Source organism: Euprymna scolopes, chromosome 2 (genome assembly GCF_053919585.1).
Source record: "Euprymna scolopes isolate OS-2025 chromosome 2, ASM5391958v1, whole genome shotgun sequence".
Lineage (NCBI taxonomy): Eukaryota > Metazoa > Mollusca > Cephalopoda > Sepiida > Sepiolidae > Euprymna > Euprymna scolopes.
Genome location: NC_136483.1, coordinates 140,453,697 through 140,477,721, shown reverse-complemented (window position 1 = coordinate 140,477,721; position 24,025 = coordinate 140,453,697). Strand labels below are relative to the sequence as shown.

General features: G+C 34.8%; 1 protein-coding gene across 1 annotated transcript in view; it reads right to left on the bottom strand.

Annotated features, from left to right (window-relative positions):
• Window positions 1–482: 482 nt before the first annotated feature.
• LOC145296731 (uncharacterized) overlaps window positions 483–24,025 on the bottom strand; it is a 278,300-nt gene continuing 254,757 nt past the window's right edge. The window contains exons 4-7 of the mRNA XM_080142753.1: window positions 16,597–16,826; window positions 9,734–9,863; window positions 5,138–5,368; window positions 483–712 (exon numbers count right to left, since the gene is read on the bottom strand). Coding sequence (XP_079998879.1) covers window positions 627–712; window positions 5,138–5,368; window positions 9,734–9,863; window positions 16,597–16,826 — 677 coding nt within the window. The 3' untranslated portion in view covers window positions 483–626. The remainder of the gene's footprint in view (window positions 713–5,137; window positions 5,369–9,733; window positions 9,864–16,596; window positions 16,827–24,025) is intronic.

The following is a 24,025-nucleotide window of genomic DNA, read 5'->3' as shown; positions in this document are numbered from 1 at the left end:
AATAAATCGTAGCCATTATGCCATTATAAGGCTGATTTTAATTTGGCATTTGAAATTTAGTTGTATCCCTCGTTTTTCTTTTATTAAAACAGTGTGGATCAAAACAAAAAAAAATTTGATCTTCTTTGTTAAACAAACCTACTTGATAAATTCATATGATTTGTAGAATATGACATTTTCGTTCCAAGGTCGCTACATACATAATAAAGACTTTTCTGTATTTTTTTAAAAAATTAGATTGAATTATGAACTCGTAGCCTTTCCCCTTTTTCTATATACACATTATATATATATATATATATATATATATATATATATATATATATATATATATATATATATATATATATATATATATATATATATTCTTTTGATTAAATATTTTAGCTTAACAGTTTAATATTTGGGCGTTCCTATTATCCAACTCCCAAAAAGAATGTAATGTTTCCGGTGCAAAACATAGTTATCTCCCTTGTCTCGCATTGTCGCGTCACAACTCGTCGGGCATCTTTTTTTTTTTTTCCTTTTCTCTTAAATTTCTTTTAACATTTGTCTTCTGTAGTTCAACAGTGTTGATAATACTTTCTTCTTCCATTTTTATTTACACAGAGTTTATGATGACTCGATCAGGGATGCACCCAAGGCTCGTCAGGATACGGCGGTGGATCTTCTTGCGGAATCATATTCTGCATATCCATTGGCATGGGTGGAGCTAAAAAAAAAAAAAATCAGTAAGCATCCAAAAATAGAAAAACATTTTTTTTTAAATGGCTCACTTTTAACAAGAGCCAACAAAACATTGAAACAAATACATCAAGGATGTTGCCAAGACTGCTGCAAATAAGGTGGGCTCCATCTACCATGCTAGAAAATTTGCTCACACCCTAGAGTATTCTATGTCTTTCCAGAGCTACAATTTGCCCATACATTGTTATCACATCTGGACCGATGCATCTACTGCTAGTCTCTCTCTCTTACACAGGGTCTAAAACACATCTCAAATCTAATGGGTCTCGCTCTGTTAGTCAAGCTTCAACCTCTGACCCATCGCCACAAGGTTGCATCCCTGTGCTTGTCTTGCACATACTTTAATGGAATGTGCTCCAAGCAGCAAAATCCCACCCTTTGCCTCTTGAGGTCCCTAGATGTCTGAAATCCTTCTATTCGAATAGTTTCTTTCCTCAGATTGCTAGACTTTGGAATTCCCTCCCTATTTCCTGCTTCCCTGACTTTATTAACCTACAGAAGTTTAAATGTAATGTGAACAGACATATTGTTGTCCAACTCCCCATTGTCGCAATGCTGTATTCCTATGCCTGCTTTACAAGTACTTTAATCAAATGTGTTCTGATGAACTCGTAGCACTTGTGCCCCCCCTCTCTATACATACTCTCAACTGACCTGGTAGGAAGCATCAATTTAGAGCTGTGAGTTTCAGGGGTTAGCAGTAATCGTCACTTTATGCTTCCGCAAACATCAGTGCAGACTGATGCCTGCAAAAGCATGAAACGCTAGTATCTACAGGTATAAAAAAATAATTATTTATAATTATATATATATATATATATATATATATATATATATATATGCACAGAAAAGGTTATGAGGAGGGATTTACTAATCAAGAAAAAGCAAATTCCAAAATCAAATGTAAATATAATTATTTTTATCTTAATCTCAACCAAATGAAAAAGCTCAATATATTCACTGAAGGTAGTAGAGCGTAGGATAAATAATAATAAGAACAGAGTTGTAAAGTAGAATTTTACAAAAAGTTTTTATGATTTGGCAGATTAATTCAAAGCTGGATGCTCTTTAATCCGCAGAGTTTCAAAGAATGCTATTTCCGTTAACGTGACTTTTTGACTATTTCGCTAACAATTTTTTCCTCTGATGAGAAGAAATAGCACTTTTTGAAACTCTGTGTATTATTAAGGAGCACCCAACTATGGCGTATTCTGCCAAATAATAAAACCTTTTTGTAAAATTCTACTCTACAACTCTGTTCTTATTATTATTTGCATATATTCCAAAATTCATGATGTTGACCATCTTATAATTTATTCCTTTAATTCAGTTGACTTATACAATTTTTGACATTATCTGTTTTGTAATGCAAAATCAATCACTTAATTATTATATCAATGACTTAATTATTATATCAATCAGTGATTGATTTTGCGCTATGAAACAGATACTGTCAAGAATTGTATGAGTCAGCTGAATTAAAAGAATAAATTATAAGATGGTCAACATCATGAATTTTGGAATATAACTTTTTGTCATTTATTCTCTATATTGCTCTGTAATTACATTGAGCTTATTATATAAGGATTGATATATAATAAGAAAATATATTTATATATATATATATATATATATATATATATATATATATATATATATATATGTTAGGAGGTATATTTGGTAAAAACTGGGGGAAAAGTGCTCAATACTTTAGTAGAGCTAAATATGTTTTTATTACTTCAATCTTGGAGTTTTTTTTGCTTAAATCGTTACACATGGTTTCACTTAACAGGACAATAATATTATCCTGCCGATATCTTCAGACAATTCAAGTCAAAATAAAAGATTCTTTAAAATTACAAATGAGCATCAAAGGCCAAGATTTGAAGGGCTTTTTTCTTTTTTTTTTTTTTTCATCGTTATATAGTTTGTTTTCTTTTGTTTTTTTTTTACACAGGAATCACCACATTATCAAGGCCAAGAGGCCACTCAAAGATAAGGGTTAAAGAGTGTACAGTAGAAATTGGACAATATAGTAATCATTAGTAATGAAAATTTGGTTAATTTGATAACTTATATGGAACGGCTCATCAAGAACTTATTTACGTTAGACTTGAACACAACCATATTGTAGTCAGCCGGAAAGCAGGAAAACGGAAGACAATTGAACTCTATTTTGTAATTGTAAATTTTTTAAAGGTCGGATTATGTAGGTGTTAAGTCTGCGATAGGTTAGATTTAGTTGGATATTTTTTCCGGGAATTTAAACTGTATTCTTCATTTTTATTTTGACATTTTTTTATTTAAAGCTTCTTTAGACTGCTATTAATTTGTTTGTAAACAAGCTGATGGTTAGAGCACTGTTGCGACGGGTGGGTGTGGATTTTATGCACACTCACGGAGAAATATTTACGGCACTGATTCGTAGCCTATTGGTGAGATCTGCCGACTGTCAATGCGACAGTTGTAGGGTCGATCCTTGGCTGGGGAAAAGTGCTGTATGTGGATAACTATATATATATATATATATATATATATATATATATATATATATATTTCTGTAGAAATATATTTTCTTATTATATATCAATCCTTATTTAAGAAGCTCAATGTAATTACAGAGCAATATAGAGAATAAATGACAAAAAGTTATATTCATAAAATTCATGATGTTGACCATCTTACAATTTATTCCTTTAATTCAGTTGATTTATACAATTCTTGGTAGTATCTGTTTCATAGCGCAGAATCAATCACTTAATTATTATATCAATCAGTGAATCTATTATGCCCTTAACTCATCAGAAGAAATAGCAACAATCAATCCGTCAAAAGGAATTGAAATGTGATTTGACATGGTAAAAATCCGAAAATTGGAAGAGAAGCTGCAGATACCTTTATATTTTTCCATTACGCCAAATGAATTTGGAAAAATATAAAGGTATTTGCAGCTTCTCTTCCAATTTTCGGATAGTTGTGTTTTTTCTCTAATTACTCTTGAAACACACGTGTTAAATGTGGAGATATTTTCCTTAACATAAAAATATACTTGTGGGGGACAATCTATTGATTTTAGCTTCATTGGTGGTTTAAAATCAATAAATATTTAATATATTATCATTATTACCAGCAATGGAAGATTTAGCTTTAAACAAAATCAAATAAAAAAGAATCGTTTTGTTATCGGAAAATCAGTACAAATTTTTTTCAGATTCCAATACCCTCAAATATTCTGATTTTCTGATTCCGATTAATCGTCCCAACACTAATATATATATATATATATATATATATATATATATATATATATATATATATATATATATATGTAAAGTTAAATATTTAGAGATTTATAAAGAATCGGAATTGGAATTGATAATCGTATCAGAATCGGGAATTTAGTATGGAATCGATAATTGTATAGGAATCAGGAAAAATATTGGAATCGTCCCATCACTTATATATATATATATATATATATATATATATATATATATATATATATATATATGTTTAGAGGTACAGAATTTATATATAGTTTTAAAAATAATAGGTGGAAGTTTCTCGAAAGCTCTTTCGGCTATCATCTCGTCAGGAGAAAATCGATAGCAAACAAAATAATAATGTGTCGAAAAATAAAGAGTTCTAATGGGGAACTTATTAAATGTGCCAAAAGTACGGGGACACTAAATAAATTTATTTACGTTTAAAAACGATTAAAATATTGGCACAACGAAGGGGAAAAAAAAAAAAAAAAAAAGCAGGAGAAAAGATTCAAAGTTCCCCAAAGAAAAACAATGCGTTTGATGTTTCTTTTTGCCGGCACAAAGAAGGTTGACGCACCGCAATAGAGACAGACTCCAAAATCTTTAAATGGTTTTTGAAGTCCGCTCTATGTAGCACCTCGAACCAATCTATTTTATATCTATCGGCGCAGCACGGGTTGTCAACCAAATGCTGGCCAATAGCAGAGTCCAAGGCTGCAGAAGGAGGGAGACCACCAGACCCCATCCTCCCTTGTCTGATCTTCGATGGAACATGCTGGTTTATACGAGTCAAAAGATGCAAGGATGTTCGCCCAACATAACCAGCATCGCATTGGAACTCTTTATTTTTCGACACAATATTATTTTGTTCGCTATCGATTTTCTCCTGACGAGATGATAGCCGAAAGAGCTCTCGAGAAACTTCCGCCTATTAATTTTAAAACTATATATATATATATATATATATATATATATATATATATATATAGTTTGAAACATATTCAAAGGGTTATAACAAATGAAAGGGGAGGTAATTAGGGAAATCTTTCATTCAGAAAATATGTTACAAGACGAATAAAACAAATTAAAAAAAAAGACCACCTGGGATGCATTCAAAGACTTACCTGATGGCATCGTTAATAAATGCTGGTTTGGATAGGCCACTTGGGCATTATGGGGCGGTTGTGCGGCAACTGTGTGCGGGGTATTGAGCACCACCCCCCTCTGCCTACGTCTGGCCCAGCAACAGCAAATAAAACTCACGATGAGAATGACAAATACAACAACGACGATGATTCCGACGATCATGACAATGGAATAAAGGAAGCTTTTGATCGAGCCATCAAGCAAGTCATCTAAAAACAAAACAGAAAGAAAATTAGAAATTAGTTGAATGCACACAATTATTTTAACATTTTAGAAAATCAAAAAAAGTTATAAAATATGTATAGATAGAGTTCAAAATAGACTTCGTAGCCTCGTAGGAGATGTCCTTTTCTCTTCCTTGCAACCTCTATCTCACAGAAGAGATGTTGCGAGTTTGTCTCTGATGTATCGTTATTTTCATGGAAAGTGTTCGACTGAGCTTCAATCTATGGTACCCCCTCGCCAAACTTTCACTATAAACACTCGTCTAGCTGTAAACACTATCAATAATTCCCCCCACTCTTTATCTGTGCCTAAACCTAAACGTAGATTCCATGAACAAAGCTTCTTTATTAGAACTGCACGCCTGTGGAATTGTCTTCTGTTTTCCTGCTTTCCAGCTGACTACAATATGGTTGTCTTCAAGTCTAACGTAAATAAGTTCTTGATGAGCCGTTCTATATAAGTTATCAAATTTACCAAATTTTCATTACTAATGATTACTATATTGTCCAATTTCTACTGTACACTCTTTAACCCTTATCCTTGAGTGGCCTCTTGGCCTTGATAATGTGGTGATGTCTATGTAAAAAAAAAACAAAAAAACATTTTATCAAATTATTAAAATCATTTTATTCTGAGACTTTTAATGTCCATCCCATCCATAGTCCTTCAGCCCCTGGAGGGGCATAGGCCATCTGCAACTTTTTGTAGATCTTTTTGTAGCGAGGAGTTCTTTTTACAGGGTGAGGGTGCTAGCCCCACACCCAACCTTTCCAGAAGGTACATACAGCGCCTAACCTTCCCAAATGGTCACCGATCTGGTACTGGTCAGGCTCAACGTTGCTTAACTTCAGTGATCTAGTGAGAGCTGGTGTGTCAATGTGATTGTGCCGTACAGACTTTTAATGTAAGTCTGTTAAATTCTTAATTTGAAAATATTATGAAACCAAAAATGTTATAAAATATTTTATTAAATGAATTAAATCATTCTTTTCTAAGACTTTTAATGTAGAGACTGTTAAATTATTAATTTGAAAATGTAATAAAACCAAAAATGTTATAAAACATTTTATTAAATGATTAAAATAATTTTTTCTGAGACTTTCGATATATGACACCTTTTTCAAAGAAGACTGTTGCTTTTTAGGTATTGTTCCTTTTCATTTTTCTGGTTGTATTAAACACGAGAGGTCAGCCCTTCGTAGAGAGAAAAGGATATGTCTTCCGTTATTGATGATTGTTGTCAATCTAAAGTGTTGTGTATGTTTGCGTGACTGGCATGAACTTTAAGTAGAAGGAGTTTGGTCACATCTTTGAAAATATTAATTCGTAAGGTTCATTTAAAAAAAAAAAAAAAATAACCAACTATTCCCACACACGAAAAAATAAAATGAAATACATATGTTGCCTATCCATGTCGTGGCTGATCGACCGTCTAATGGATGTAGCTACACGTTGTGGAGATGATAACTTTCAAAGCCGGAGTCTGGATTATGAAGATGGTTCTTGCAGGGAATTTGCTAGCACTTAAATAGTAATAAAATCAAAGCTTTAGAACATTGTAATTCATCTTGCTTTCCTGATATGCAGATATAGTTTAAGGGTAAGAATGCTGAATACATTACTAGTAGTTAGATTTCGAATCCCAGCTTCAAATGATTTCCATGCCTTGCCACACAGAAGAGCTGTGATACGACGAAAAAACTGACCATAGATGACTATATAAACACCCAGTCGAGCTAGGGATGTTCTGTTTTTTTTTTATGTTTTTTTTTCTGGACCAGTTGCACAACACACAAAGCAACAGGTAGCTAACCTACTGTCCGCACAAAGTCCCATGCATTATGAAGGCGAAGTTTCCTCAATCTCTGATGGTATTTGAGTGTGTTTCCAATGAAGAACATATTGTTAAATACCTAGGCCATGTGTGCTGAGAAATCATTTTGCTAAAAGCTTGCACCTAGCGACAAATGCAAAAACAACATAAAATAGTTATCAAATGTATCAAAAGGTCATTTGAATAAAAACTATGAACCTGACACAGACACCTGTTGTGAAGAAACAACAAACTTGATTAATTGTCAAAAAGAAGATATGCTAAAAGTATAATGTTTGAAAGGTTATTTTCAGCAAAAATTTACACAGGTGTAATCAAAGTCAGGTCAATTCAGTGAAGCGACAATGGTAAAAAAAAAAATAAATGCCCTTGGGGCATGGCTACAGTAGCAATGCAGTCCCAAGGGGTCAAGGGGGTCACAAATGGTTATATAATAACAACCGGAATGGATATCGTTATTGGTTGACGACTTAGACCTGAAAAGAATCAACCCATCGAATTCCTCTGCGTGCATCTTTCTTCTAACAACCAACCATCCATAACTGTCACTGACAATAAAGATATATTGCTGTATTTTTATATATCAGCGTGTTATTAATCTTTTTAACATGGCAGAAATACAACATCATGCCACATCTTCAAAAAGAGATTCAAACCTAATTCTGATAGCTATTTTGAGTTGCTATTCACTTTTATCAAGAAGTAAGTGAAGAGGGTGACCATGCAAAAGCCATACATTGTGACAGAAGGACTCATCTCTGTGTCACATCTCTGTGTCACATCTCTGTGTCACATATCTGAGAAAATTCAGAATTGACTGTTTAAAATTTTCACAGCTTCACTAATCCAAACATCTAACTCTGCACATCCTGAAGATCAAATTCCTTCAAACTGTGATAGTTTTGGGTGTATTAAGGAACCCAGACTCAAATCACATGGCTATACTGAGTTGCTGTCCATTGTTGTCAAGCGCCAGGTGGAGAAGTGGCTGAAGCAGCAGGACTTCGCTCCATATCACATCTTCCGTAAGTGGTTGTCTGAAAAATTCCACAATTTCACTAGTCTTAACGTCTACTTTCCTTCCTACCCCTATCTCATAACTTGCCTGATTGTAACTCCATGAACTATTGTGTGCACGATGCAGTTAAAAAAAATACCTCCTTCTTTTTACAGATGAGAGGGTAGTGTAGTATGTGTTCTGTGGTCATTATACTATTCTTTCAAATATAACCTCTTCCTTGGGGGGGGGGGAATGTAGTATCTGCTTTGTCATAAGACCATCCGCCCAAGCATTACCTACTCATTTGAAGGAAGGAGAGTAGTGTATCACCATCAATACAAAAGATGAGCTAATTACCAGAATCAATCTGGTGTTCAGTCATCTCTCGAAGGACACCAAGAATCATTTTTGTATTCTCTCAAAACAGGAAAGAGTGTTCTGGGTGTTATCTCCTCAGATATTAGTGTTGGGACGATTAATGGGAATCGGAAAAATCGGAATTTGGGGGCTTATCAGAATCAGTATCGGAATTGTGCCTACTTTCCAATGCCAAAAACGATTCCTTCAATTATCTTTTATGAATTTTGTTTAAAACAAAATCTTCCACTGCTGATAGTAATAATAAAATAATAAATATTTATTGATTTTGAATTACCAGTAAAGCTAAGTTAAGATCATCCCCCACACATACAAATGTGTTTTTACATTTGAGAAAATACATGCACATTTAGCATGTGTTTTTTGTAGCTATCAGGAAAAAAATAACAATTTTTATAGTTTATTTTATATTTAGAGATTTAAAAAACATCGGAATCTGTAATTTAGTACGAAATCAGTAATTGATTCGGAATCAGGAAAAATATTGGAATCGTCCCATAACTACCAGATATGACAGAAGTGCTCTATCTTGGGATGTATCTGGTTTTTACACAGATAGAGGATTGCATACTGCGGGAAAACCATATGCAGAGCCCAACATTTCAGTCGGATGAAAGCAAAGACTCAATGCGGTTTACAAGTTCACCTACCTTAGCAGTACACTCTCCCCGCAATGTAGTCATTGACGATGAAATCAACACCAGATTCGCTAAAGCAAGCGCTGCCTTTGGCAGACTCCACAAGAATGTATGGGACAAAAGAGTCATCACCTCGATGGCAAAGATCAAAGTCTATAAAGCTGTCATACTCACTACCTTATTCTATGGATGTAAGTCGTGAACTGTCTAGTAAATTAAATCATTTCAATACCACCAGTCTCTGAAGTACTTTCTGGAATGGCAGAATGATCCAATCATCTTCCCAGCAACTCCAACAACAGATTTGAGTTTTCCATTTCCGGTCTGGAGTGAAAGTTAATGATAGCAGCTTATGAAAGAAGTGGAGGAGAGGGGCTTCCTTGAGAAAAGAGCCACTCATTTCAACTGGGTAGAAGCGAGGATCCGAATGAAAAAAATCTCCAATATTTCTATAAAGAGTAAAGTTCAGAGTAAATAAACTATCATCGCATTTTCTTACCGCTTTTCTTTACGACTAATTGAAAATCATAGTTCCGTGTTTCCAAATCTTTTCTGTTTAGCTGTATTTTCATGATGTTTGTGTCACTGCAGACAGAATTACTTGCCAATGGACTACAGGAAAGGACAATCTGAAAAGAAAAGCAATTAAAATAAAAACATTATTAAATACAATGCTAACAAATCAATCTTTTTAAAAAATTTTAATTAATAGTATGAGTTTTTATGTTCTACCTCTTTTACTAGGGGACCCAATCAGAGTAACAAAATACATTTATGGTAAAAGTACAGAATAGTTAACATTCTAACGTTAACACAACATAGCAATAGGAAAGATCTATTGTGTTATGCATTTGTTTTTATTTTTATTTTCATTCATGATACTGGAAGTGAAGTACATAAAGTGATCGTATTTTTTGAGTGGTAAGACACAAATATGAAGAAATAAATTGGATGAAAACGATTATTTGCAGATCAACAATAATAATTATTTATTAAATAAATACAACTGAAAAGAAATTATGAAATGAGCACAGATTTAATTGCCTGTCACTAAACAAAAATTGATATAATGAATATTAGAATAATTAACATGCTAACATTTTTACTGAAAATCAATACCAGTGAATTTGGTGACACACTGGATCTCGTTAGATCACTAAAGTTAAGCAACGTTGATTCTGGTCAGTACCAGATAGGTGATCAGTTTGCAAATACCAGGCGCTGTATGTAGAGGGACGTCAACACCTCCCTGCAAGAGTTGCAAAAACCTGTCATCATCTCCCTTAACGGGGCTATACACATGACTGGGAGCTGCTTATGAATTTCATACCTCCATAAAACTTCCTCCCTCAGAAGAAACCAATTAAACCCGCTTTAGGGTTAATGCTGCAGTTTCATTTCTCATTTCATTTTATTAACTTGTAAAAAAAAAAAAAAAATAGCAACACATAATTAAATAATTAAATTTGTGATAAATTAGAAATTGATGTGCGAGACGAAAGAGCATAAGGAAGTTACTGAGATAATACGAGCTACTCCTTTTCTTTCTTTATTCGGCTAGCTCTTTCTTCTTTCATTTTCACTCTTTTCATGGCATTTTTGGCATTGGATTTTTATGATTATTCTTCTTGCACATTAATTTTTCAATCGACTACAAATTTTCTGCTGAACCGACTCGTTTGAACATGTGGAAACGATCGGTTAGATTTTTTTAAAACGTTAAAAGTTAGGAATTGTTAACACTGAAGAACTTGTAAGCCCTCCTCCCACAAAAATGGTAGAATGCGACTAGTTTTAATGTGTGGAAATGATTTTTAAGATCTTTTTGAATGGCAAAAAAAACTTATAAATCGTCACCATATATCAAAACTAGCTGTGTTCATTAGGAAATTTCATTCTAATGCGATTGATATAAATTATGTGTTGTTTTTTTAAATTTAACAATTTTACCTTTACCTACACCTATAATATATATATATCTGTATGTATGTATGTATGTATGTATGTATGTATGCATGTATGTATATCTCACTAAAACTTGAAAAATACTCAACAAACTCCTATAAAGTTAATATTTTTTAAATTGGTATAACACTGGAAAGATAATATTTAAGATTTAGAGAAAAAAAAACGATTTATTATTTGGAGGTGGGTGTCAAATAGCCATTTATTTCATTTGATGATATCAATACGATTTTCTTTTGCCTTTTGACTAGGAGCAAACTGTAGTATCTGTTCTCATGCTACATTTAGTTTATTATGTCCTTGATCAGCAGAGGAAAAATCCTTCTGAATTGTAGTAATTTTCATTTTTGTTCTAATCTAGAGTGCCTTAACTGGATTTTCTCCACATTAATTATCGACCTTTGTGTCTAATTTTGTCTTTGTGGAGAGGCAACCGAATAGGAACACGAATTTCAATGTTTTCATCTAAAGGGAAGTAACAGATTTTTTTCCAGAGTTATTTCCCTTTATGCTGTGTGTGTGCATGTGTGTTCAGAAGGAGGAATGATCTGGCGAAAAAAAAAAGGAGAAAAGAGAAAAGAGAGAACAGTAAAAGTTATGTGACATTTTTGCCCCGGAGAATGCCAGGTGAGCCTGCTAGTGTATGTATAATGTTCAAAAATCTAAATCATAAACCGTAATATTTTCAAATTACTAATATCACACAAAAATCATCAATAATGGTAAATAATCAAAATCAATAAATGCTGGCAAATTACCTACATTTTCAATATGAATGTTTTTTTTTCTTTACTCAAAATCAATACCAGTGAATTAGCAATTTCCCCAATGCCAATGAATTGCCGATATCATCAATAAATTACAATAATTTGCCAACAATTTACTGCGGAAATAGACCACAAATGATTTGTTATATAAATTATATGGTATAAAATTTGTTGCATTCTCAGTTAGAGTATTTGTGAATCTTAATGATGATATTATTATACGTAAGAAGTTTTTTACTCTTTACTTTATTTATTTTGCAAATCTAATAACTTATGTATGGCACAATTACGTTGACACACCGGTTCTCGCCAGATCACCAAAGTTGAGCCTGGCCAGTATCAGATGGGTAACCATTTGGGAAGGCTATGCGCTGTGTGTACCTTCTGGGAAGGTTGGGCGTGGGGCCAGCATCCTCACTTCGTAGAAAAGGACTCAGTCGCAACAAAAGCATCTACAAAAAGTTGTAGATGGCCTATGCCCCCTAGGGACTCAAGGCTATGGATGGATGGATGAATGGGAAGTCTAATAACTTTTTCTGTACTTTTGCAGGTTTATAATCTTAAGAATATATTTCTTTATGCATGCATTTTTCAATATAACACATACACACATGCACACACACACACACACACACACACAATATTTTTATAAATAAATACTAATTGTTTAACTGCAGACAGTAATGCTATGCAATCATCAGTGTAGGAAATGATAATTATTGCTAGTTGAAAGATTTGAACTCAGTCACAAAGTCACTTTTGGTGCTGCAGTCTGGTATTCAACCCCTCGGTCAACAAGAAATAAGCTCTTTGTATAATATTGATACAGAAAGCTAGTCAGATATTATTCAACTGCAGATGAAGGAACATTGCATTATGCTAAGGTCGACAACTTATTATAACTCTATTAAAGAGCTCCAATCCTAGTTGAAGGGACTTATGATATTTTCAGAAATAAATATCAATTTGAGGAGGACTTAATAAGTGTCAGGAAGTATCATAGTGACCAGTGACACTTACTGGATGGATTTCTATCAGTATTTTGTTTATTTTTTCGAATTTTGAACCATTTTTGACGCTCCGATGACTGCGTGTTTTCATCAGCCGTTACATTTGGATACATGCAATGGAGGGTGAAGGTTCAATCTTCAGTATGGCGACACTCAAAATACAATGGCGAATTACTTAGAACTACTACCTAGTCATGGTTGATGAAACAAGAGCATGCTACTCTTGTGGATTAGATAACAGGTTCCGGTTGAAATTCTGTGCAGATTCTTGAGTTTGTAAGATACATCTGAAGTAGGTTGGTTTCATCAAACAAAACATCAAAATAACACTCAAGATGAGAACAGTAGTCTGAGAAATTGAAATAATTTAAATTTATATTTTTTATTCTAGTTCTATACTCTTGTAGAGAAAATAAAGTAAGAATGACACTGGTTTCTAAGGACACCGGTGAGTTGGATCCAATAACAGGACAGAGAGAGAGAGAGAGAGGGATTCGAGTTTATCACTACTAGACTTAAATATGAAGAAGCTCTTAATATGAAAAAGCTTTGGTGTTTTTATGCTCTATTTTTTTTTTTTTGTGTGTGTTACATATTCATTTGCACTTGTCTAGATGCCCTTTTCTCTACCCTGCAACCCCTCTCCCACAGAAGAGACGTTGCGAGCCTATCCTTGTTTTATCGTTATTTTCATGGCAGGTGCTCGTCTGAACTCCAATCCCTGGTCCCCCCTCGCCAATCTTTCACGAAAAACACCCGTCTAGCTGAATCCACTGTGAAAAATTTCCCCCACTCTATATCTGTGCCTAAATCAAAACGCGGATTCCATGAACAAAGCTTCTTTCTTAGAACTGCACGCCTGTGGAACTCTGTTCCGTCTGCCTGCTTCCCTACAGACTACAACTTGGATGTCTTCAAGTCTAATGTTAACAAATTCCTAATGAACCGCCCCCTTAAGTAAACACTCCATCAAATCTCCACACTAACGTAATGTACTTGCAATAACCCTTATCCCTGAGTGGCTTCCGGGCCTTGATAAGTGGTGATCACTGTGTAAAAAAAAAAAAAAAAAAAAAATATTTAAATAAATGTGTAAAATTGTGAAAGGGCTTTGTTTGAGGGCTATGGAGATGCAGTGTAAGGAAACGGTCTATGTAGTAAAATAAACATCGATGACAATATTGAAAGAATTTTCAATATTTTTCAATTAGACATATTTATTTTTGAACATAGCGTGTCGCACAAAATGGTAGATGTGTGAATTGCCCCAAAATTGCGAGAATATATCTCTTTGACTGGAGAAGAAAGGAAGCGTAAACAGCTTTCAGATGTGACAAAATGTTTTGTGTTGGTGCTGGAAGTTAGATGTTGGATTCAAGCGTCAGTCTCACAGCCGAATAAGCTTGTATATTTGTTAGCTCAGTTTCTGGAATATGGGTTTTGAATTCGATGAGTGTTAGGTGCCATCTGAAGTTATTATAATTTTGTTTTTATATATTTAAAAATTTTTTAAAAATTATTGTTGCAGCTTATTTTGTTTAAATTGTTTGTGCATATGCATGTAAGTCAGAATTTGGTTTAATTTCCTTGTAAATGTATCTCACCCGCTGCTTAATTGTCATTAATCGAAAGCTTGCTTTGTTGCTTGTTTGTTTGTAAATAAATAAGCAGCTCAAGCACTATAAAAGCGGTGGACGAGTGTTTATTTAAATGGACATTTGATGAGGTCATTTGCAAGCACCGATCCCATGGGTCGGAGGTTAGAACTGCTGACTATCAACGCAATGGTTGTAAGTTCAATCTCTGGCTTGGGTAAGGTGCTGGTCGAGCCACACTGATGACCTGTGATACAGCGAAACAGTACTGTATGTGGAGGATTATATATATATATATATATATATATATATATATATAATTATTTCCACAGTCCAAAGAATGCCGCAGCCCACAAGAGCCATGCCAGCCAACAAACCGGAAGTCTAAGACTCGAGTTTCGCCTTCATTTGGGGTCATCAGTCAAACATATCCGCACCCGGGATTTAAAACCCGAGCATCCTGCATATGCAAATGCCCCGCACACAAGAAATTCTATTAACCAACATCAAGCAAACCATGACAAAATAAGACTTCCGGTTCGTTGGCTGGCATGGCTCTTGTGCCCTGCGGCATTCTTTGAGCTGTGGAAATAATTATATATAATCTCTCACATTCTGAAAATTCTATAGCAAAAATGGCTCGTTAGGTTAGTTCTGCTGGATGGCATCGTCCTTTCGAGTTCAAAATCCCTACTTGTGAGACATCGGCTTGGAGGTCAGCTGGTTGGATGACCACGCCCCTTGTCGAGATGAAGTAGGTCTATTCCACAGCTTGATTTCATCGTGGTTTGCTTGATCTGTGTTGGTTAATAGAATTTCTTGTGTGCAGGGCATTTGCTCAGTTGGTAGAGTGATTGCCTCGCATGCATGATACTCGGGTTTCAAATCCAGGGTGCGGATATGTCTGACTGATGAGCCCAAATGAGGGCGAAACTCGAGTCTTAGACTTCCGGTTCATTGGCTGGCATGGCTCTTGTGGGCTGCGGCGTTCTTTGGGCTGTGGAAATAATTATATATAATCTCTCACATTCTGAAAATTATATATATATATATATATATATATATATATATATATATATATATATATATATATATATATTCTAATGAACTGGTGAAATTAACGTGTACTAGCACTCTCATTATCACCATGAGGAGATATGGAAAAAAATCGGGTGATTTTCCAGAATAACCAACAAAGCCGAAAATGGGGTGAAAAAATAAAGACACAACAAATAAATGTTACCGAAGGTAAACTAAATTACTCTTCTACCTACATAAATAAGTTTTTGTGTTTTAACATATTTTAAAGTGTATTTTTATTAATAATAAAGGTAATATCTATAATATAAAGCTGAATGTGTGTGTGTGTGTGGTCACGAATAGGCTCCTATATGGTTGACTATTTTAAAAAACTGATTACATATAATGATAGAAGATGTATCGAGACACAGGAATGGGTATGTTTGATCTGGCAGAACGGTGGTTCATTAAAATTGTGGGGTCTGCGTTCGCGCCTGGTCCACAAAGTATGGAAATAAAAAATTTTAAAAGTAAAAAAAAAACGCTTACAAGTGTTTTTGATATAGATGTACATGAATACTTTGATAAGTATGTTTTAACTTAAATAGGGATGGTATAATAAAATTGTGGGGTCTGCGTTCACGCCTGGCCTCCATAGAGTGGAAATAGGCACAAACTTTAATAAAGACTTTTCATATCTATCTGCGTAAGTATACTTTGATAATTATGTTTCAGTTTGAAGAAATATGGTATAATAAAATTATGGGGTGTTCATTCGCACCTGACCTCCATAGAATGGAAATATGTTGCAAAGTTTAACAAGGTTTTTTAATATAGATCCACAGAATATTGTGATAAGTGTTTCAGTGTGAACAGGTAGATTTAGATTTCATTTGTTATATATTGTTAAAATTGGAAAATTATATGCTAGCTTGAAGTCGATCAGATAGGATATAAAGATGTTTTTTTTTTCTTTTTTTTTTACATATTAAAAACATGTCTCACCTTTGGGTCTTTTGATACTTTGTCAGTGAAGACTTTTAATTTAACATTGCAATCATCAGTGTCCATGTTGAGGATCTGCATGCAAATATATTGCCCCTCTGATTTGAAGAAGATTTCACACCGTGTCGCACTGTAACTTGACGATCCTTTCAAATTTGACGTGACCTGAAATGTCGTTTTTGTTACGTCGAGGTACTTTTTGGAATTACAATGTTGATAGTCGAAAGAAACTGAAAAAAAAAAAAAAAATACGATTATCATCAAAATTAAACAGATTTTATTTCACGTACATACACAGACATAAAAAAAAGTAAATAGACAACCGGTAAAAAATTAATTCATACATATTCAACGTTTCTATTTTTCTTCATTGTGTTTGTTTGACGTATAGTTAGAGATTAACAGAGATTGAAAGGGATTAGTCATCACAATACCACATTTACACGAGAAGTTTTCTAGAAAACTAAGGGACGGATCTGGCTGAAATTTTGCACTTAGTATTATAATATCATCTGAGACCGTACAAAACAACAGTAATTATTTTATACTAGCTGACATCTTTTGATCCTTTTGTTTTTGTTTCAAAATAATGAAGTCATAATGAAATCCCCATTTTATTATTTACTGCAAAGACCAGAACGTTTCACCATCGCGCACTCTGAGTAAAGTAAAAATACTTTCAGAACAATGTAATTTTGGCCCTGAAAAGGGCCGTTGGGTTTCAGCCTGTACGGAGGCTTTTTTTTCCCCCAACATTCCTTTGTAATTCTTCTGTTTCATTCCGTGGATCAATAGTTCTTTGTGTTTTAACGCTGGCTGACGATTTCCCTTCGGAATCTGCATCTTTTGCATCTGATAACAGTTGTGGATGCTGTTCAGATTTCGGCGATGAGGGCTGAGGATAAGGTACTTCTGTTTCTTCTTTTGCACAAGTAGCTGGAAAATGACCATACAAAAGACATTCAGTGGTAAGGCTCTATTTGGGGGCTGTGGGGAATGTAGAATTGCCCCTTATTTATCACAAGCATGGCTACCCAGCGTTGCCCAGGTAGAGAGAGGTGGTATACTAAGGTTATTGAGCAACCCTCCTCCTTCTCAGCCCTAAAAAGAAAAACAGCTAAAATAATAGCGAGTTCCCTTGCGAATGCAAAAAAAAAAAAAAAAAAGAATCAGCCATAATAGCCAGGCTCGAACCTATAATGCAAAAGAGGAAAAGGAGGTGAAAAAAGCAAACGCGTTAACCAACTCGGCCATGGCGCACTTGTGACGTCACAAGCCTTTGAAATCACGTGTTTTAAACATACGTTGAGATCATGAGGCATAAATGACTTTACAAAAATGTTGACACAAAAACTGACCCTTCCTTGAAAAAAATAACAAAAAAACAAAAAAAACGGCCCAGTTAACGGCCAAAGGATTAATGTTTTTGGCCTTTTTTTGGATATTTGTCATCCAAGAGAACGGATCTTTCTAATGATACCATTTTTTTTTGCGTGTGTTAAAAGTTTTTGGCAGATATAAAGACACACACACACACACACACACACACACACACACACACACACACACACACACACACACATTTTGCCTTTTATATAATAGACTAGTGGGGGTGCCCGGCGTTGCCTGGGTGTTTGGAGGTGTGTGTGTTGGGGGGAGGCGGTAAAGCAGAACAAAATGGAAACTTAATCCTGTTTAAATAAATAAAAAAAAACGATTTTAAACTTCTTAAAAAACAGCGATTTCAATATTAAAACTTTAAAAATGGAAAAAAAATCTTTTGTAGGTGTAAAAGAAAAAAAAAAAGGTGAGGTTGGTGGCGGATAGGCTCGAACCCGGAGCCTTGAGGCCAATAAGCTGACAACATACAACTGTGCTACGGCGACGAAGTAATTAAATTTAGCGATTAAAAAGTGAATGACTTCAAACAGGTGTTTGATTTTATTGAGGTCAAACATCACGCCACGGGAGAATGAAATCCTGCAGTTAACTATTTCTGCAAGACAGCTTTTTTTTTGTTTTATTTTTTTCTCTCCCCAACTTATTGAGGGGGAGCCCAAGTGAATAGCAATTATCTGATATGATGGTTTTCACCGACATTGATCAAAGCGCTCATTGCTTTTCTGGACATGCCACTTTTTTATACTGAAAAGCTAGAGACACACGCATGGGCCAATAAATATGGTGAGAATCACACGTAAAAGTTGCCCAAATTAAAGATACACCGCGAGTCGTTTCGTAAATCTTAGATATTACCATCTTGGTAGCATATAAAAAGTTAAAAGATTGAGTGACCAATCCAAGTACCAGCCTGAAAAACCCTTTGTCAGACATATACAAAAATGCACACACTAACACACATTCTGACTTTTATATATATAGACTAGCGGGGGTGCCCAGCGTTGCCCGGGTGTTTGGAGGTTTGTGTGTTGAGGGGGGGGGTAGATCAAAACCAAAATAATAAGCGAAGTAATAACCCTGTTTATATATTAAAAAAATGAACAAAAACAAAAAAAAAACAGCAAAGAAAGTTTTGGGAGAGAGGTAGGCTCAGACCCGAAGCCTTGAGGTTAATAGTCTGATGACATAGCATGACGCCACGGAGGTAGGGACTTGAGAATGGTCGAAAATAAGTGTCTAAAAACCCAGGTAGATTTCTAGGTCAAATATCACGCCATAGCAGTAGCAAAAGCATTAGCAGAGAAAACAAATTCACAGCGCAAATTTTATTATCATCTTGGTAGCATATAAAAAGTTATAAGAATGAGCGACCAACCCGAGAACCACCCCTCCAAAAGCCGTTGCCGGACATACAGAAAAAATGCACACACAAACACACAAACACGCTAACACACATTTTGCCTTTTATATATATAGATTGCTCTCACGTTCACTTTAACTTGCAATGGTAATACCTATTAGGGCATCTGATGTTAACAGATTAGGCTGTCTGAAGATACTGTGCACCAAACATTCACAGGCGACTGGGGGGGGGGCGTCTGTGAATTTAATATTACCTTGACACTTCTTCCTTTGGAGGAAGCCAGTTTCACCTGCCTTGGGTAAATGCCATACTATAACAACAACAACAGTAACAAAAGTTGACATTTTTTTTTTTGCGTATTTTAGATATTTTAACCCTCAGCCTCGAGTGGCTTTTTAGCCTTGATAAGCGATGATTCATTAGTACATAAAAACAAAACAAAACAAAAAATAAACAAACACCACCATCATAACAGTTATCATCAAACATGGGTAAGCATTAAAGATCACGTCCAGAGGAGAATGCGACAAAAAACATTCTATATAGGCATTAAAAATGGTTTTATGCTGTTTTTGTTAAATGTTCATAAATTAGGGATCATTCTCAGTTAAAATCTATTAAGTATTACACATGTAACTTGAGAAAAAAACATGTTTGAAATGTGCCAGCATTATGTGAAAAAGCAAACTCACACTACATCAGATCAAATTCGGTCGCCATCTTGTTTGGATTTCACTTATTCACATAGTGTTGACATATTTCAAGCATATTTTCTTTTCAAGTTACATGCGTAAAACTAAATTGATTTTAATTCAAAATGGTTCTTCATTTATTAATATTTAATAAAAATAACATAAACCCTTTTGTAATGTCTACACAATTTTTTTTATCACAATCTACTCTGGCTGCAATCTTTTACATGCCTCACCATACTGTTAGAACTTTATTCAAGTCTGATTATATTAGTGTGATTATTGTTGGAGACGCCCCTCCAGGGGATTAAAGGACCATATCATGACGTCACTTCCTCTAGTGAAGTCACTTCCGGTATCGAGTACCGGTGCCCGGCAGTCTGAGATTGGCACGCGACCAAGCTGAAGGTGTGCAAACATCGTATCATTGAGGAATGGATATACTCAACTTACTTTGCCTTTAATTTATTTGAATACATGTTTCGTTCCCAAAAAATCCTGTGTTCCTTCCTTTATTACCATTGAACCCCATAATAATTATATTGATAATTATTTACTTATATATTTAATCACATCGACACATGGGTTCCTGTTAGATCACCAAAGTTAAGCAAAGTTGAGCCTGGTTAGTACTAAAATGGGTGACTATTGGGAAATTCCATGTACTGTATGTGCTCTCTGCTTATCTCGGCATTGTTTCCAGTAAGTCTTGGGTTTCTGTTTGCCACAGTGCTGATTCAGGAGAGGTGAGGTTGGGGATTGCGTAATCCCTGCCTCACAATTACATGTGCAGCTACCCTTACAGAAGTGTCCATTATCTCTTGAGACTGAGTGAAGTCACCGATTGATTTTTATATTAAATAGTTCTCCATGAACACATGTTTCACCATATCTACTACTCATCGGCATGGCTAAGTATAACAGGGCTCAGACCCATAATCATAGAGTCTATGATTGGGTGTGCATAGCACTACGCCACAGAGCCTCAGTTGAAACTATGTACTGTTTTTATCACTTTTAAAGTTATGTCGATTTTTTGCTGTTATCATGGGGTGACTATTTAGATCTAAGGGAGACAACATTTCCTAACTCCCAGAAGGAAATAAATCATACTGAATTTAATTATCACTAAAAGAACAACAAAAACCGACTTAACTATAATTATAATATACACGTGCAAACAAAACGCCTAGGCAATAATAAGCTAATCGATGTGTTAGGTGCAAAAGGAAAACTCTTCTAGAATGTTTGAAATGATCATTTATAAAAAGTTAAGACAATCGAATAACTAACCAAATTGCAACCAGATGTCACAATGAGTCAGGACTCCACGTCAAAACAATTCATACATTTCCCACCAACAGCATCGCATCTCAACTAGAATCTCTGTTGTAATTTTTAATTTTTATTTGTTTTTTATTTATTTTTTTACTATTTATATTCAGAAAGCATAGTTTTGTTATGGTGTATTTTTATTAACCATTTATTCGCAAGTTGGATTACGGTCCATATTAAGCTGCAATGTAACTTATCTCTGGTCAGGTCTTTATTTATCCCTCTTTCTCTCAGGTTCATTTTCATCACTTCCTCCTATGTTTTCCTTGGCCTTCTCTTCTGAACGGAACCTGCTATCTCAACGGTTCTGCATCCACTAACTCAAGAACTCTCATTCTTTAAACATGGCCATACAATCGAAGTCTCCTGCGCTGTACACATCTCCTTGTATCGTCCAGATTTAATCTTCCTCTGAGGTCATCAGGACTAAGCCTGTCTAAGACTCACATTACACGTCCATCATATTATTCTCATATAATCTTTCGTCATACAACGCATGTCCTTAATCCTCACTGCGCAGATTTGACTTCCATGCATCATCTCGCTGTGTACTTCGTGTAGTCAACAGTGGTAATGCTCTGTTGGTTAGTAATGACATAATAAAAACATGCAATGTGCATAAAATATTTGAGGACACACATTGTTTTTATTATAACAGATATATTATTTGATTTTATATTTGTTCTATATTTCAGAATTATCAAAAGCAGAATTATAATTTGGTCAGATGATTTATGTAAAACTGGACCTATATTATTACAGACAGGACCAGTTTTTCCCGAATCGTATGAGGCTTGCAAAGTGAATTATTGTAAAATGGTAACTTTTATATTTGTGAGTCTCGCTTCCCTTATTTGGTTCTTTAGTGCATGTGCTCCCAGCTTATCTCGGCATTGTTTCCAGTTGTTTAGCACTTCTTGCAACTGGACTCAAACAGTGCCGATTCAGTAGAGGTGTGGTTAGAGATTGCACAACCCTTGCCTCACAATTACACGCGTAGCTAACCTTACAGGAGGTATCCATTATCTCTTGAGACTGAACCGAGACATCGATCGATAGAGTTCTCATATTCTATGAACGATGTTTATGATAAAGATGGAAGAATTACTGATTTCTCTGTCAGGATTTATCCATCTCACACTTACCGTTGGTTATTTTTTGACATTAAAGTACAGTAGAACCCCGGGGTACGGCATTAAAAATTAGTAACAGAATACAGTACAGTATATAATACACATGTATATAATCAAATAACATTATAAATAACACTGCAAGGCGGGGCAAATACCATAACCAGGGGCCGGAAAAGCATCATATTCCATATCATAACCTGAAAAAAAAACGTATCCTAGGGCCACTGTATCCCAGGGTAGTATTTTTTAGGTCCTTACATAAAGTGGCTTTCTGGCTTGTTTGGAGCGATTTCTATTAAGAACAAATTAAGAAAACGTTTCTGAATTTTTGAGATGAGGATTGGTTATTTTTATTATTATTTATCGACCACTGTTCTCATCTTGAGTGGGATTTTCACAACGTTTCGGTCAATGTAACTTCCGACCTTCTTCAGGTGTATCTTGTTGAACTCGGGAATGTTTCTGTCGAACTCAGAAATTTGGACAGAAACATTCCCGAGTTCGACAAGATACACCTGAAGAAGATCAGAATTACATTGACCGAAACGTTGTGAAAATCACACTCAAGATGAGTACAGTAGTCCTTTGAATAATAATACAAATTAAGAAAACTTATTGTTTTATTTCAAAATAATGAGGTGGTGTACCCTGGAGTGTGAGTGACAAGTCTACACAGATTTCCAGTATCTTTTTTTTGTTTTTGTTTCAAAATAATGAAGTCATAATGAAATCCCCATTTTACTATTTACTGCAAAGACCAGAACGTTTCATCATCGCGCACTCTGAGTAAAGTAAAAATACTTTCAGAACAATGTAATTTTGGCCCTGAAAAGGGCCGTTGGGTTTCAGCCTGTACGGAGGCTTTTTTTTTTCCCAACATTCCTTTGTAATTCTTCTGTTTCATTCCGTCGATTAATAGTTCTTTGTGTTTTAACGCTGGCTGACGATTTCCCTTCAGAATCTGCATCTTTTGCATCTGATAACAGCTGTGGATGCTGTTCAGATTTCGGCGATGAGGGCTGAGGACAAGGTACTTCTGTTTCTTCTTTTTCACAAGTAGCTGGAAAATGACCATACATGAAAGAGGAGATGATTACCATTTTATTCAAAAATATACTTTAGCTTAACTACAGGGTGATATCTCCAATCGACCTAGTTTCAGTATTGTTTTTCAAACATTTTAAAAGCCCTTTTCTTTTCTTGAATTAAAACTTGTTCCCTGTGACTTATTTATGTGCATGAATATAACAGTATATATATATATTTTTTTTTAACGTAAGAGTCACCACTTATCAAGGCCCAGAGGCCACTCGAGGATAAGGGTTAAAGAGTGTACAGTAGTCAATGGGACAATATTATAATAATCGTTAGCAGTGGAAATTTGATAAATAAGATTACTTAAGGGGAACGCCTCATCAAGAACTTGTTTACGTTGGACTTGAATATGACCAAATTGTAGTCAGCTGGAAAGAAGGCAAATGGAAGAGAGTTCCACAGCTGTGCAG